This window comes from Nipponia nippon, unplaced genomic scaffold (genome assembly GCF_047370975.1).
Source record: "Nipponia nippon isolate SJK-2023a ecotype South Korea unplaced genomic scaffold, ASM4737097v1 scaffold_4, whole genome shotgun sequence".
In the NCBI taxonomy this organism is placed as follows: domain Eukaryota; kingdom Metazoa; phylum Chordata; class Aves; order Pelecaniformes; family Threskiornithidae; genus Nipponia; species Nipponia nippon.
The window spans coordinates 21,515,643-21,529,860 of record NW_028262358.1 but is presented as its reverse complement, the minus strand read 5'-3'; the positions used below and the strand labels follow the sequence as shown (position 1 = coordinate 21,529,860).

Genomic DNA, 14,218 nt, shown 5'->3' with positions numbered 1-14,218 from the left:
TCGCTCCTGCCTGCCCAGTTCATTCGCCTCCTTCTCGAGTCCCTCGGAAAGCAAGATTAAAGGGGAAAGTCGCAGCTGTATATTTATGTTTTCATTGCTAGAAGGGAATTGATTTCCTTGCATTTATTTTTGTGGTTGCAATACACAAGGGCGGATTTGCGTCACCAAAGCAACTTGCTGGTCGAGATAAAGTTGCACAAATATTGAAAAGGGAAGTGCTCGCGCTCATTATGAAGTTTTTCTCCGGAAGAAATAAGGATTTCTGCTGTATCCTAAAATACTAAAGCCGCTTCTATTTTGGGACAAATCTCGCAGGCACATCCGCTCATTTAGTCCGAGTTGGAACCTCTCAAAAAACAGGAGATGACCTGGACTGCAGCGAGCCCCGGGTTTCCTGCAGCCGCCTTCTCCCTCCTCGCCCGGGGAGGAGGGGCTGCCGCCTCCCCCGGCCGGCGCTCCCCGGCCAGCGCGGCCGCGCAGCCCCGCTCCTCCCCGGCCGCCGGGAGGAAGATGCGCGGGCAGGGAGGGAGGGAGGCCTGCGGAGGCCTTTGGGGAGAGGGGACAGCCCTGTCCGCCGGGAGAGGGAGCGGCCCGGGGCGGGGGGGAGGCAGGTGCTCCTGGTTTCGCCCGCGGAGGATGCGCGGGGGCGCAGCGCTGCCCAGCCGGGCGCGGAGCGGGCGGGCCCCGGGCAGGCACCTGCCCCCGCGGCTGGGGCTCCCCGGCTCCCTCGCCCTCCCGAGGCCCAGCCCGCGGGTCAGGGGCTTTGGTGCGACGCGTTTAGTGCTTCCTTTCGGGTTCTTTTCGTCCCCGCGGGATGGCAGCGCGGAAGGAGCGCAGCTCTGCGCGGCGGTCCGCGGTAGCGGCCGGCTCCCGGGCACCGGCAGCCCGCGGGGAGCGGGGCCGCCGCCGCGCCCCGGCTCGGGGCCCCCGCAAACGGGCGCTTCCCTCCGGCTGCTGCTCATCGCCGGGCGCTGCGCGGCAGCGGGGCGAGCGGAGCTTTGAAACAGGCTCCTCAATAAAAATAAAAACACCGTGGTGGGGTTTTGTGTTGGTCTGTTTATTTATTTATTTATTTATTTATTTATTTATTTCCCCCCCCGACCGCCTGGCGAGCAGCCCCGGGGTGGTACGACACCGATACCGGTATCGGTGGCGGTAACAGCAATAATTGTAGGAAGCGGTTTGCAGCTGGGACGCGGCGGGCAGAGCGGACGTCGTTGCCCTTCCCTCGGGCGGGCCGATGGCGCAGCTCTGCCCGGCGGTGGAAACGCAAGTGAAACTGGAGTCGTTTGATCCGGTTTGAGAGTACGGGGCTGGCGCTGGGGTCATCTGCGCGGGGGGAATTGCGGGGTGGGGGCGCAAGGAGAAGGGGCTTTCCGCCGTCCGAGCAGGAAAAGTTCAAACCCAATCAACCCTTTCCTTCGCCGGTTTCGGTTTTCGGACACATCTTGGCAAGCCAGCCCGTCTTCATATTTCGGATTCATCTCGTTAGCAGAAACCAAAGCAAAGCGGTGCCTGGCTTTTCCTGGGGAACCAGCCTCGCCTTCACCCGTGCGCAGGGCTGCGCCTAAGGAACGCGGTCACCCTCGCTGGCAGGTGGTTTCAATATTCACACAGAAGCTACGTCTTCGTACCTGGCGAAAGAAAAAGAGTTTGCCTTTCTGGCGATTCCCCGAAAACCTTCAGAATTTGGGAAGCTGTTTGAAAAAAAAAAATAATAAATTTTTGAAACAAAACCAAAGCAAACCTGCAATCGTCCGACCCGGGAGCCTGCTCAGAACGGCAGCGACTAGTTTACGTGTATGAAAATTAAAATTAAAGTAATGCTTTTCTTTTCTGACTCGGGTCGGGGCAAATGTGGATGTTAGAGGGGAGGAAAAAAGCGCAAAAGACGCTTCGATAAATTTGTCCCTAAATTATTGCAGCGAATGTAGCTTATGGTTGCACTATTTAAAAAAAAATTAAAAAAATAAAGAGGGTAATTCTGTTGTAAAAGGTTTGCAAAATTACAAACTAGCCTTTAAGGTGAAATTGGTGTGGAAGCAGACGCAGCCACCCGGCTGGAAAACACGGTAAAAATCTATAAAATTACATTGTCGACAAGATACGATTAATTAATTAAGCGCTGCTAATGCAGGAGCCAACGTGTCCTGGGCCCAGAATAGCTCGGAGCTCACATAAATACATATGTTGCGTGCATGAGCATAGACTCATTTTCTTCCAGACTATCCCAGGCTCATTTATCCGGGAAGGAAACGCATTTCCTTGGGAATCATTTCCAAGAGGACGGACCTGAGGCGGATGGCAAAGAAATTTTCTTGCGCGTTTCTTTCAAACGTTTGGAAATGGCGGCGGCGAGCACAGCGCCCTTGCGCTGATTTTTTTTTTTTTTTTGGGGGGGGGGGTTGCAAGTCGAGGGAGGAATTTAAGGGGGGTGGGGAGGGGGGTGCCTTGAGGGACAAACCGGGCAGGGCCGGGTCGTGGGTACGGGCCACCGCGCCGCCAGCGCGCAAGTTGCGCGCTGGCGGCGCGGTGGCCCGTACCCACGACCCGGCCCTGCGTGGGCGTGTCGGCGGGCGGTGCTGCCCGGCCCCACGGATCGCGGATTGGACGCGGGGAGGGAACGAAGGCCGCTCCGGAGCCGGGAGTGTCGTTGCCAGAGAAAGTTTTGGGGAGGGGTGGATATATTTTTTTTTTTCTTTCCCCCAGTGCGAGGAAAGGGGGTTTGGTTTGGGGTTTGTTTTGTTTGCGCCGCTCCGCTCCTCGCCCGCTCGCTCTCTCCGTCTCGCCGCGGGATTGGGGGACTTTTTTTCTGTCTCTTTTTTTTTGTTGTTATTTTTGTTTTTGGTGGTTGGTTTTCCCCCCCTTGCCCCCTCCGGCAAGTGCTCCGCCAGCCGCCCCTCTCGCCCCGCCATCCCTCCCCATGCGCCCGGGGCGGCGGGCAGCTCCGCGGCGCGCACCCGGGAGCTGAACTGCGGAGCGGAGCGGCGCGGCGCGTCCCCTCCCCGGGCAGGATGTACACGGCCGGGCTGGCTCCTTTCTACGCCTCCAACTTCAGCTTGTGGTCAGCGGCGTACTGCTCGGCATCGGGACCGGCAGCCGGCGGCTGCTTCCCGCTGGACGCCGCGGCGGCCAAGAAGCCGTCCTTCTGCATCGCCGACATCCTCCACGCCGGCGGCGAGGCGGCGGGAGGACCCACCGAAAGCCTTCCCGGAGCTCCCGGTACCGGGATGCCGCCGGCCTTGGGAGCCGTCCACCACGGCGGTCCCTTCCACGCCACCGCCTCGCCTCTCCGGCCCACGCCCGTCGTGGCCCCCGACGCCCCCGCCGCCGCCTTCCCGCCGCGCCTCTCGCCGCTCTCCGCCGCCTACCACTCCCACCACCACCGCCCCCCGCAGCACCGGTCCCCCGCGGCGGCGGCGGCGGCGGCGGCGGGGGCGGCGGCGGGCGGCGGAGGAGCCCCGGCCCCCGCCCGGCTGCCGGGCGGCCACACGCACGGCTCGGCGCCGGCACCCGCCAGCAAGGACCTGAAATTCGGCATCGACCGCATTTTGTCGGCGGAGTTTGACCCCAAAGTCAAGGAAGGCAACACGCTGAGAGGTAGAGAAATGGGCTTGTCCGCTTTCCACGCTGCCGCGCTCGGTGCTCTTTCGTTTCTTTCATTCTTCTTTCCAGCGTCTGTAGATACCCGCGGTTCGAAAGCTTTTCGACCTAGCCGAGAACAGAGTTATCTAAGACAGCGTGACAAATCCGAGGTTCTGATAGCGCTCACTAAACCAGCCCCCCCGGCAGCAGCCCGCGGCACAGGACTTGCGCCGCTGAGAAAAATAGCGATAGCGGCAAAATAGCGAACGGAGCGGCCTCCGCTTCCCCAGGCGGGCCCGGGATTCTGCCTCGGGGGGCACAGCCCGTTGCCAGCGCTTTCGCCGCAATCCTTCTCCCCTCGCGGCGTGTAAACATCCTGGCCAAGGGAGTAAATACACCGGAGGATGCCTGATTGCTCTCCCGAGGAGAGCCCCCGGGGCCCGGAGCAGGCTGCCCGCTTCCCCCCGCCCCGGCCCCTCCGGCCGGGGACCCGCTCCGCCCGGCCCCGGCCCCGGCCCCGGCCCCGGCCCCGGCCCCGGCCCCGCCGCTCGGAGCGTGCCGGGCTGTCGGTTTCGACCGCGGTATAACAGAGCTCTCCTTGTTCCTGTGCCCACAGATCTGACCTCCTTACTAACCACCAGCCGCCAAACTGGGGTTCATCTCCCCAACTTGCAGCCTTCCGCCGGCCAGTTCTTCGCGTCTCTAGACCCCATTAACGAGGCCTCCGCTATTCTGGGTCCCTTAAACACAAACCCAAGGAGCTCAGTTCAGCACCAGTTTCAAGACACTTTTCCAGGTACCTCTCGTCCCCCGTCGACCCTCCTCCCGCGGCGCAGGGCCCTCCGTCCCGCGGCGGCCCCCCGGCCCCGGCGCCCTCTTCCCGGAGGGACTCGCCAGGCGCTTTTGGAAGGCCAGGCCGTGTGTTTTCTAGTGAGGCTCAGATTTTGGGCGAAAGCCGGGCTGCGAGGGGGGGAAGAAGAGCCGGCTAGGGCCCGACCCGGAGGACCATCCCATCTAGTACAAAAATAATACCCGGGCCGAGAGAGAAGGGGCGGGAAGGGGGGGAGAGGAAGAAATTGGGGTGCAAAACCGCCCCGTCCTTGCCCGAGGAAGCTCAGGCTGACAGGAGTTGCACCCGGCCGGCAGGCAGGGCCACGCTGGCCCAGGCCTTGCCCGCATGCCGCAGTCCAGCTGTTATTTTAATCGATTTAAGACTCCCTTTCAGGCATCGATATTAATAACGCCGTCTCCCTCTCTCTCCCCCCGCCTTTCTCCCCCCGCCCCCGCCAGGTCCGTACGCAGTTTTAACCAAGGACACGCTGCCCCAGACCTACAAGAGGAAACGCTCCTGGTCCAGGGCTGTTTTTTCCAACCTGCAGAGGAAAGGTTTAGAAAAACGGTTCGAAATCCAGAAATACGTCACCAAACCGGACAGAAAGCAACTGGCGGCGATGCTGGGGCTGACAGATGCGCAAGTAAGAACGGCTTCGGTTTTATTTCACATCTTACTTCCAGTTTAGAGGGATGGGGCGGGGGGGGGCGGTTGCAAAGCGTTTTCCCTTCCTGAACCTCTGGCGGGGCTGGCTTCGGAGCGGGACCTCGCCCCGTGCATCCCCTGCGCCCAGGTTCCGCGGCCCTTCGCAGCCGGGCGCGGAGTTTTTGCCTTGGTTTTGGCCACCGCGGAGCAGGCCGAGCGGAGAGGCAAGCGGAGCCGGGCAGGGCACCGGCCTGCGCTTTGCTGAAGTGCAACTCGCTGTAGGAGGCAGTTTAGGTCAAAGGAAGTAGAAGCAAACACACTATTTTTAATGTCTCTTTTTTTTTTCTTCTTTTTTTTTCTTTTTTTTTTTTTTTCCTAAATCTCTCCCCACGTTGTGAAATCCTTCGTTCTGGGGAAGTGAAAACTCTTCTTCAAACGGAATCATTAAACGCCACTCTGTAATGATTCCACTATTGAGGGCCCGCAGCGCACGGAATTGTATAACGCTGTGGTTTCTTGAGCAAGATTTGGTTTCCTGGAAGAAGAAGTAGAAAGAGAGAGAGAAACAAAAAAAAAAAGGGGGGGGGGATGTGTTTCGTATTTAAACACGCAAACTAGAAGGAGAAGGGAAAAAAAATAAAGCCAGCTTAGTGGCGTAAGGGTGGGAGGTGAGGCCGGCGCCTGCTTTCGTCCCCTCACTGCCCGTCCCCGGTGGAAGGCGGTGGGGCCGAGCGGTGCGCGGTGCGCGGTGGGGGCCGTGCCGCCCGTCTGAGGGCGGCGCGGCCGCAGGTGAAGGTGTGGTTCCAGAACCGGCGGATGAAGTGGCGGCACTCCAAGGAGGCTCAGGCCCAGAAGGACAAGGAGCCGCAGCCAGAGCCCGAGCCGGAGCCGGCGGCCCAGCGAGCCGGCGGGCCGCCCGCCGCCGCCGCCGGGGAGCCCGAGCGCAGCCCCAGCCGCTCCGAGGGCGACAGCGACAGCAGCGACGCCGACTCCCTCGACATGGCCCCCAGCGACACGGAACGGACTGAGGGGGCCGAGCGGAGCCTGCCCGCCGCCGGACTCGCCAAGTCCTCCGGCAGCACCGGCCTCCCCTCCCCGCCGCCCGCCGCCGCCGCCAGCCCCGAGCCGCGGAGCGGCCTATAGACGGGGCGGCCCCGCGGCACCCGCGCCCGGGACCTGCGCCCTAATTTATCTCCCTTCCTCCGCCCCGGCAGCGCGGCGAGGCCGGCGCGGCACCGGCCCGCTCCCGCCCGCGGCCAGCGCCCGGCCCGGCCCGGGGCGAGGGGCCGAGGGGCGGGCGGAGCGGGGAGCCCCGGCCCCGGGACGGGCGTGCGGCCGGCGGCCGCCGCTCCCTCCGCGCTGCTCGCAGGAGAGCGGGATTTCTCTATGGGGTTTTTTTCCCTTTTTTAAAATTTTATTTTATTCTTCGTCTCCCGCCCCTTGTCCTCTCCAGGAAAACCCGAGCAAGGGACTCCAAAACCGTGCTCCGACATCCCTCCCTTCCCCCCCATCAACCAATTTACAATGTGAAGTATTTTGCCAACGTCCTCATTGGTTGCAACGTGTTGCTTCGAATAATCCGGCCAAGAAATACTGCACTGACAAAATATATAAATATATATATATATCTCCTGTAAATAAAATGTTTGCTATGGTTTGTAACCACGTCAGTCTGTTGACCAGGGGAGAGGGCTGGCGAGGCTGCCCCAGCTGCCTTCGCCCCGCTCACAGGCAGCCGCTGTATCGCCTCGCCTCGGAAGCCTCCCGAGCCAGCCTTCTCCTTTTTTTCCACCCCTTTCCCCCTTCCTTTTCTAATGGAGGCGATGACAAGGACCGGATTCGATGACACAAAATTGTGCCCCCGGTGAGAAAGTTGCCAATTACATCCGTAGAGCCGCATGTGCGCACGTATGAATATGTATCCTGTGAGGTGGCTTTTGGGTTTTGATGCAAGGCGGGACAGGACCGTCCCTGCCTCCCCGCCACTCTCAGGGGCGCTGCCAAGAGCCGCCGAGGACGTTTAGGGGTGCGGAGGGGGGGGGGGGGGTCGTGTTTGCTTTGCTTTGTTTTAGTATCCCTCCGATTTGCCGCGTACCTCTCCGCAAGACCCCGCGGCGGGGTGGGGAGGTAGTGCCCTGTGACGTCACAGCGCGGCTGCGCGGCCCGGGGGGGCGCGCTGTGACGTCACGCTGCGCCGGTGGGGGGGCACGGCGGCCTCTCCCCCTCCCTGGGCGAGTGGTGCGGGGCCGGGTGCCCCCTTCCCAGGCAGCAGCGATTAAAGCGGTGGAGGCCCGATCCTGCCCGGGGAGGTTGAGGCGAGGGCAGGCGAAGCGAAACCCCCGCCCCCCGGCCCCATGTTGGGCCGGTGGGCGCTGAGCCTGTGACACCGCCAGAAAGCAACGGGGAGACGGAGAACTAAGGCGAGGGACCGAAAAATTCCCCGTGTCCTCCGGCGGTGTGGAGGCGGGCGAGCGCCTGGCCCTCGCCTGCTGCTGCCCTGAGGCGAGAAATGCTTGGGGGCCGGGGGGGGGTTGCCAGGGAGGCCAGGCTCCTCGGGGCCACCCTTGCTAGCAAGGGCGCTCCGGCGGGAGCAAACACCTGAGGCAGGAGAAGGAAAGGCCGACGGCATCCCCTGACACAAGCCCTGGGGGAGAAGAGCTGGGGCAAACGGCAAGGCAGGAGGCCGGCTTGCTGGGCGAAGGGGGGGGGGTGCAGGGGTAAATGGGGGGTAACCGAGCGGGCAGAGGCTCCGCCGGAGTCACGACGGGTAGAGGGGTGTTCGGGGGGGGCATCGGGGAAAGGAGCTGGAAGGGGCTTGTAAATTGGTTCGGCCTTTAAGACGCTGTCAGGGAGCAAACGGGGGGGTCAGGGCTTTTCGGGGCGCGGAGCGGACCCTGCGGTTCGCTTCCAGCCGGCGGCTCTTCCCAGGGCCGCGGCTGCGCCCGGCGGCGCGGGGTTCTCTGCGAGGGGTCATCCCTAAGAGCAAGGGGAATCCGATGTCCAGCGAAACCTGGCTGGTTCTGCTCCGATAAACCACCGCGGTGCGGCTCACGGACACGCGGGAATTTGTTTGGCTCTTGGTTTTGTTTCTTAAAGACTAAGCCGTGCGGGAAAGAGGGGTTTGAGGTGAATCTGGTCAGATGAGAAAGGAAAAGCGCGTCGGGACAGAGTTTCTCTTCCCCTGGGTTAGAGGAATCTGCGCCTCCTGCAAGCGCAGGGCTGCTGCGTGGGGGCAGCCCCCCCCGGCCTCCCCAAATACCGGGAGAGCAATGCCCGCCCGGACCCCGGCTCGGGGGGAGCGCACGGGCAGCGCCTTTACGGCACTTTTTACAGATAACGCGGCAAAAAGGGGGAAAAGAACACCGCTGGGACGCGGGCTACGGAGAAAGATGCTCAAACGAAAGAGCCGGGCTAAAATTCCTTCACCTTGCGCCTGGTTTTGCCCCCTCGCCCCTCTCCGCCTCCAGGCTTGGGTGCCCCGGGGGGGCTCCCGCACCTCGGGCTGCTGCTCTGGCCAAGCGGCGGAGCCGGGAGGGGGGTGCCTCTCCGCCAGCGACGGGGGAAAGAAAAAAATAATCTCTCTCTCCCCCGTTGCTCCCGTTGTGCACGTCCTCGGGCAGGTAGAGCAAACCCAACGAAAACGAGTTTGGGGAAAGATGTGCGGCTGGAGGGATTTGTGCCCGTCTCGACAGGGAAGGGAGTTTGGCCGCTCCTGCGAGGCTGCAGTTACCGCTAAATCTCTGCGGGAAAAGTCGGGACGGTGTCGTGACTGCAGGCAGCTCGATCGCCGTTCGTCGGCCAAATCGACCTGTCCGTAGCGCAATGCAGCACCCCCCTAGAACAGGTCCAAAAAAGCCTGGGGCTGCCCCTTTTTTGTTTGCCGCCTTATCGCCTCATAACCCGAAAGGCTTTTGATGCTGGTTATTTCGGAAGGCGAAACGCCCGAGCCCACGGTTCCCCCGGCGGTCCCGTTCCTCGCCGGTCTTTAAACAGGGGGGGTGGCAGCTTTTCAGGAGGTCTTTTTGCCCCCTCTGAATCCGTTGTGACTCTTTTCAGACCTGTGCCAGCCGGTCCCAAATCCCTTGGGCTGCACCCAGCCGTCGCAACGGGGCTGCGCTGGCGCGGCCCCCCCCTGCCCGGCGGGGCCCGGGGTCCCCCCGGGGGGGCCGGGAGGGTCCCCCTTCCCCCCGCCCGGGGCACGGCGCTGCTGCCGCGGCCCTGGCCAGGCCAGGCTCTCCGGCACACACCCGCCCCGCTTTCCCCTCCCGGGTGCCGGGCAGAGATTTTTTTACGGGCTTATTTCAGATGAGAGGTTGTACGGGAGACGAAGAAACAGGAGCGATGCACACAGCCGCACGCAGAGCAGAGGTTTCCCTGCCTCCTCCCTGGCGTGGCATGTGTGGGAAATCGGATTAATAACGAAGCGGGAGGCCGCTCCGCGCCGCTCCGACATCCCAGCCCCGTCTGCGAGCATCCACACCCGCAGCGATGCGCAGCCGGGCTGGTCCGAGCCGGCTCCTGCCCAGCTCCTTCCCCGGGAGCAGCTTTCCAATAACCCCCACCTTCCCCCGGGCGCTGCATTAAGAAGTCCAACGAGATCCTTTTCTCCTCGCCTGATTTCTTACCAAAAAACCTCCCATCTCCAAAGAGACTCGAGCCAGCCTCGGAAACAACAGCCACGTTAGAAGGAAAAAAAAACCCAAACCAAAACAGACGCAATATTTTAAGCAAGCGATTTACGGGGCAAGAAGGACGAGGAGCTGGGGCTGGGGTCCGCCGCCGCCCCGCCTGGTTTGGGGGGGGGGGGGCGGTCGGGGCTGCCCCCCCCGGGCAGAGCCCCGCGGTTGCGGGGCCGGCGGCAGCGAAACCTGAGTTCGCCTCCCTCGTTAGCTGAGCGGGGCCGGCCCCGCTCCTTAGGAAAATATTTTTATTTTATTTTAATGTCGGGCTTAAGCTGATGTCTTAAAAAATAATTGTTTTCAGACCCCGCTTCGCTCGACATCGCCGTTTCACACTCACAGGCACACACAGCTTTCCCTGCAGTTCGTGCCTCGGGACTGCCTGGCGTCGGCAAGACAAACTGCAATCTCCGAAATGTCAACTTTTGCCACAATCTCGACTAAAAAAACCACCCCCTTCTTATTGCTGTTGAGCGCTCATCAGAAATAATGGCTGTTTACACAAAACCTTTATTCACTTTCTTAAATAAACACCAGTGAATTCAAATAAAGCAAACCCTCAGCTATAATTCAAGCACAACGTTTGCTGTGTGTATTCTCGGCTGCGGACCTGGAGAGACTCCTCGGAGAGAAATATGAAGTCTCCTTTCATAGTCCACCTCCATTAGCTAAATATTCTAGCTCACCTCGGCCGAGCTTAGCCTTCCCCGGCTTTCCTTTTTTCCTCTTTTTTATGTTTTCCCCTAGCTGAAGCGGAAATATTTCCGCCCTTCTCCCCCGTCCCCTTTTACAGAGGTGAGCTCTGGATGCTTTTCTTTTTAAATCAGTTTTGCAGAAGCCCCTTCCCTTCTCTTCCACAGCCCGGGCTCGGGGCCGGGCGGCGGCGGGGGGCGCCGGGCTCCGCCGAAAGGCGCTGCCGCCTCAGCGGGACCCTCGGCAGCCCGCCCGGCCGGGAATGCTCGCAGCTCGGCGGGCTGAGGGTGCTCGGATGAAGGCGGGGGGGAGGTTGGTGAGCCCGGCGAGGCGATGCCGACGCCTCGTTTACCTGAAAGAACCAGCTAGAAATGGAGTTTGCGCAAAGCCATGAGCTCGGCCAGGTACCGGGGAGCGCTGGGTACCTGCGGGGAGCGGCGGCCCCGCCCGGCCATCGCCCCACGGGGGAAGGGAGCCACGGGGGAAGCGCTGCCCCCCTGCTCCCCTCACCTCCCCTGCTCCCAGGCCGGGACTCGCGGCCCCAGCCCTAATGAGATCCATTAAGCCTATTATTGATGTGGAGGTTTGCTGTGAGGTCCTGGCTGGAGGGAAGCGGAGCTCTGCTGCAGATACAGGCGCTCTGATCTGCACCACCTGGCTGAAACCAGAGAGCCGCCACTTCGTTAATGGGTTTAGCCTTTGCTAATTGGTGTCTTTAGGAGCCTTGCCAAATTCTGCTCCGGGATCTTTGGAGGCAGCTTTTGTTTTTCCTTCTGCCGGTGACATTCGTTGACGGCAATTAGACCCGATACCACTTCTGCGCCGGCGCGCGGCCAGGCAGCCCCACAGCCCCCGACGGGGCGGGCTGCGCCGCCGCCCCGGCACCCCTGCCCGCTGCTGCCTCCGCCATCATCATCATCAAAGAAGGAAACGCCATAGGTAAACCTGGAGGTGGGGGGAGCCAGCCCACCCTCCTCTCGCCCCTCTGACGGCTGCAGCAGGTGACACGGTGGCGGTGGGGTGAAAGGCGCCCAGTGCCCCACGGCCCCACCCCCACCCCCCCGCGGAAAGCAAGCGGAGGGGCCGGGGCTGCCCCTTCCCGCCGGGGCAGCGGGGCAAGCGGCCGCCCCCCGCCCTCTCCTCCCGCCGGGCCGACCCCAGGGGCCTGCGGGCTGCGGAGGCAGCCGAGGCGGGGGAGCCGCAGGGGCCGTGCCCGCGGCCGTGCCAGCCCCGCGGCCGCAGCAGCCCGGAGCCGCCGCGGCTCTCCCCGGCCCGGAGCACCGGCGCCGCGGCCGAGCCCCTTTCGCCGCCCGCCCTCGGGGTCAGCTTCATCCCCGGCCCCGCGGGCCTGACCGGGTTTTCCGGGACTCAAACGGTCGCAGTTAATGAAATCCGCTCGCCGCAAATCACAGACCTCTGCCGTACGCTATAATCAAATTTCTGCTTGCCTTAAAAAACCCAGGCCACCCTCCTCCACCCCCGTTCTCCAGGCAAACCCCAAATCAAAGGTTTCCAGCCATCACACCCCTCCGGCTATGCCTGGTCCCGGGCCATCTCTCCCGGCCTTCGTTGCCATCGCCTCTTCTCTTCCTCCCCCCGCCCCACACCGCGATGACCGGTGCCTTCCCTCGGCGGCCGAAAGAGGAGGCCGTCCGGGACCACCCCTGTCCGCTTGGTCGGGCCCGGTGGGGTTGCCCCGGCCGCCTGCATGCGGGGATGGGGGTGATGGAGGGGCTGGGGATGCGGGAGGGGCCGAGGGTGACGGAGGGGCTGGAGGGTTTCCTGCGCCCCGCAGCCGAAAAGAGGGGTCGGGAAGGAGGGGAGAGACACCCTCCACAGATCACGCCAGCCCCATTTCCCGGGTAATGTGTCACCAGCCGTGTAAGCCAACTCTTCAGGGGTCAGAGGCGGCTGATAAATCACGAGGATTTTGTCCTCCTCCCGGCACCGTTGTCACCGGGCTCTGCTGAGCCGCTCCGCGGGCCCTGCCCCGGTACCGGCCCCGGCGGGGCGGCAGCGCAGATGCCGAATTAAGAGGCGCTTTCTCTCCCCTCCCTCCCTCCCTTTTACGTTCGCTGCCCGGAGCGGCAGCCCAAAGCCGCCTCCCCCGGACAAATGCCGCCTGCCGCGGCCCCGCAGGCACCGGGCGCTGCGCGGTGCCCGGGCGGGGAAGCGGCGGAGGGGGTTTATCGGGAAGGCAGGAGGGGAAGGCCGGGGCTCTCCCTTTCTCCCTTTCTTCCCTTGGCTCAGGCACTCTCTCCCTTAACCCTTCCGCGGGCGGGCTGCCTGCAGGCGGGGGAGCCCGCCCGGCCCTCCTCGGTTTAAGTCGGGCTTCGGAGGGCGCTGACCTGTTCGGGACCGGGACAGACCCCCCCCAGCTCCGCCGGGACCCCCGAGCCTCCAGCCTGTGCCTGACCCCAGCCCTGGAAAGCGAGAAGAAGGAGGATGAGCTGCGGCACGGAGCCGGCCCGTCTCCCCACAAACATCCCGGTACAATTCCCTTCACCATACTGTACTTCCAAGGGCAGATGCTGATGCCGGGGCTTTGGCCCGAGGGGCCCCTTCCCCCGCCCCGCAGAGTCCCTTTCCGCTCCCCCGCCCCCCCCGGTGTCCGTGACGTCAGCCGTGACCGGTTAGCAGGCGGCGTGTGAGGAAGGGGCTCTACCTTCTCCCCAAGCAAGCCTTTGGGAGGGTGCCCGGGAGGGGTGGGAAGGGTGCCGGCCCGATGGCCGCCCCCGGGCTGCGGGGTGCCCCAGCCCCCCCGGCCCTCGCCGCCGCCCTCCGCCCCGGGCGGCTCCTCGGCACCGGCCGGATCGGGCCCCTCTCTCTGGCTACAGTAGACGTGTTTATTTGTCCGCGCACCCCTCCCCATAAATCCCACCATCTATAATCATTATCTACATGGAAACTTTTGCCCCTTGCACCCCCCAGGACGCCCCCCCCCCCCCCCCCCCCCCCAGTTAGCGGTGATGATTTTAAAAGCATGCGATGATCTAAGCCCTAATACTAATATTATGCATCATTTGGACAGGATAACCATGCCACCTTGTCAAACGCTGCCTCTTTACACAACCCATTTGCTGCATCGCAAGAGTCATAACGGCGGTGATGGATGGGCCGGGGCCCCCCCGCGCCCCCCCGGCGTGGGGAGGAATGCGGGCGGGCCGAGCCCCCGCCCCCGCCCCCGGCCCGCACCCCGCCGGCGACAATTTATAGTCTGTATATATTTGCTGGCTCCAGATATCGGCAACGTAATGGATGGTTATATTTTATGAATCCGAGCCTCGGATCTAGGGACTCGGGAGTCCCTGCCTTGTATGGTGCACTCCTGTCTCGCCCTTAATCCGCCCGGCAGGCAATAAACTTCCCCGCTAAATGCGGCGGGAGATAACAGTCAACTTTTATTGATTACAAGAAAATGCTCGAAACTAAATAAAGGGCTTTTATGAGGATCCCTGCGAAGAGCCTTTTCTCCGCAACCATTAAGCGCAATACCGACGCCTTACTGCGTGTGAACTTGTTTAGCTATAAACCTCGGAGCGGGTGCGAAGCGGAGGAAAAGCGAAGCGCCCCGGCGGTGCCGGCCGAGAGGAGCCGAGCCCGGAGGGGCCGCCGGGCTGCAAAGCCGGAGGGTGCCCGCCGACCCCCCGCTCCGTCCCTCCCTCTTCTCCCGTGATGAAGGCATCGGTGCGGGAATCGCTCCCAAACCTAAAAACAGGGAGCGCTGGGGAGCAGGGAAAGGGATCCTGAGGAGGGGAAGGGCGGCGAGGCATTTCACGCAGGC

General features: G+C 62.8%; 1 protein-coding gene and 2 long non-coding RNA genes across 6 annotated transcripts; 2 read left to right on the top strand and 1 right to left on the bottom strand.

Moving 5' to 3' along the window:
* Positions 1 to 1,104: 1,104 nt before the first annotated feature.
* Positions 1,105 to 5,043, bottom strand: LOC148053206 (uncharacterized). 2 transcript variants are annotated; one of them, XR_015708315.1, is made up of 4 exons: positions 4,920 to 5,043; positions 4,386 to 4,545; positions 3,528 to 3,711; positions 1,105 to 1,634 (listed from the first exon to the last, which is right to left on the bottom strand). It is a non-coding gene; the product is annotated as an uncharacterized LOC148053206 (long non-coding RNA). The 2 variants fall into 2 exon arrangements; XR_015708316.1 differs by lacking the exon at positions 4,386 to 4,545 and adding an exon at positions 4,209 to 4,325.
* Positions 2,575 to 6,659, top strand: HLX (H2.0 like homeobox). Of its 3 annotated transcripts, none has more exons than XM_087775251.1 (4): positions 2,575 to 3,600; positions 4,202 to 4,381; positions 4,876 to 5,060; positions 5,870 to 6,659. In XM_087775251.1, exons 1-4 carry the CDS (start codon positions 3,015 to 3,017, stop codon positions 6,203 to 6,205), a joined length of 1,287 nt encoding a protein of 428 aa, XP_087631377.1. In that variant the 5' UTR covers positions 2,575 to 3,014; the 3' UTR covers positions 6,206 to 6,659. The 3 variants fall into 3 exon arrangements, with proteins under 3 accessions (XP_087631377.1, XP_087631376.1, XP_087631378.1); XM_087775250.1 differs by having other exon boundaries at positions 5,852 to 6,659; XM_087775252.1 differs by lacking the exon at positions 4,202 to 4,381 and having other exon boundaries at positions 5,852 to 6,659.
* A 4,633-nt stretch (positions 6,660 to 11,292) lies between these two features.
* LOC148053204 (uncharacterized) lies at positions 11,293 to 13,886 on the top strand. Its single transcript, XR_015708902.1, has 3 exons — positions 11,293 to 11,373; positions 12,685 to 12,924; positions 13,466 to 13,886. It is a non-coding gene; the product is annotated as an uncharacterized LOC148053204 (long non-coding RNA).
* The last annotated feature ends 332 nt before the right edge of the window (positions 13,887 to 14,218 follow it).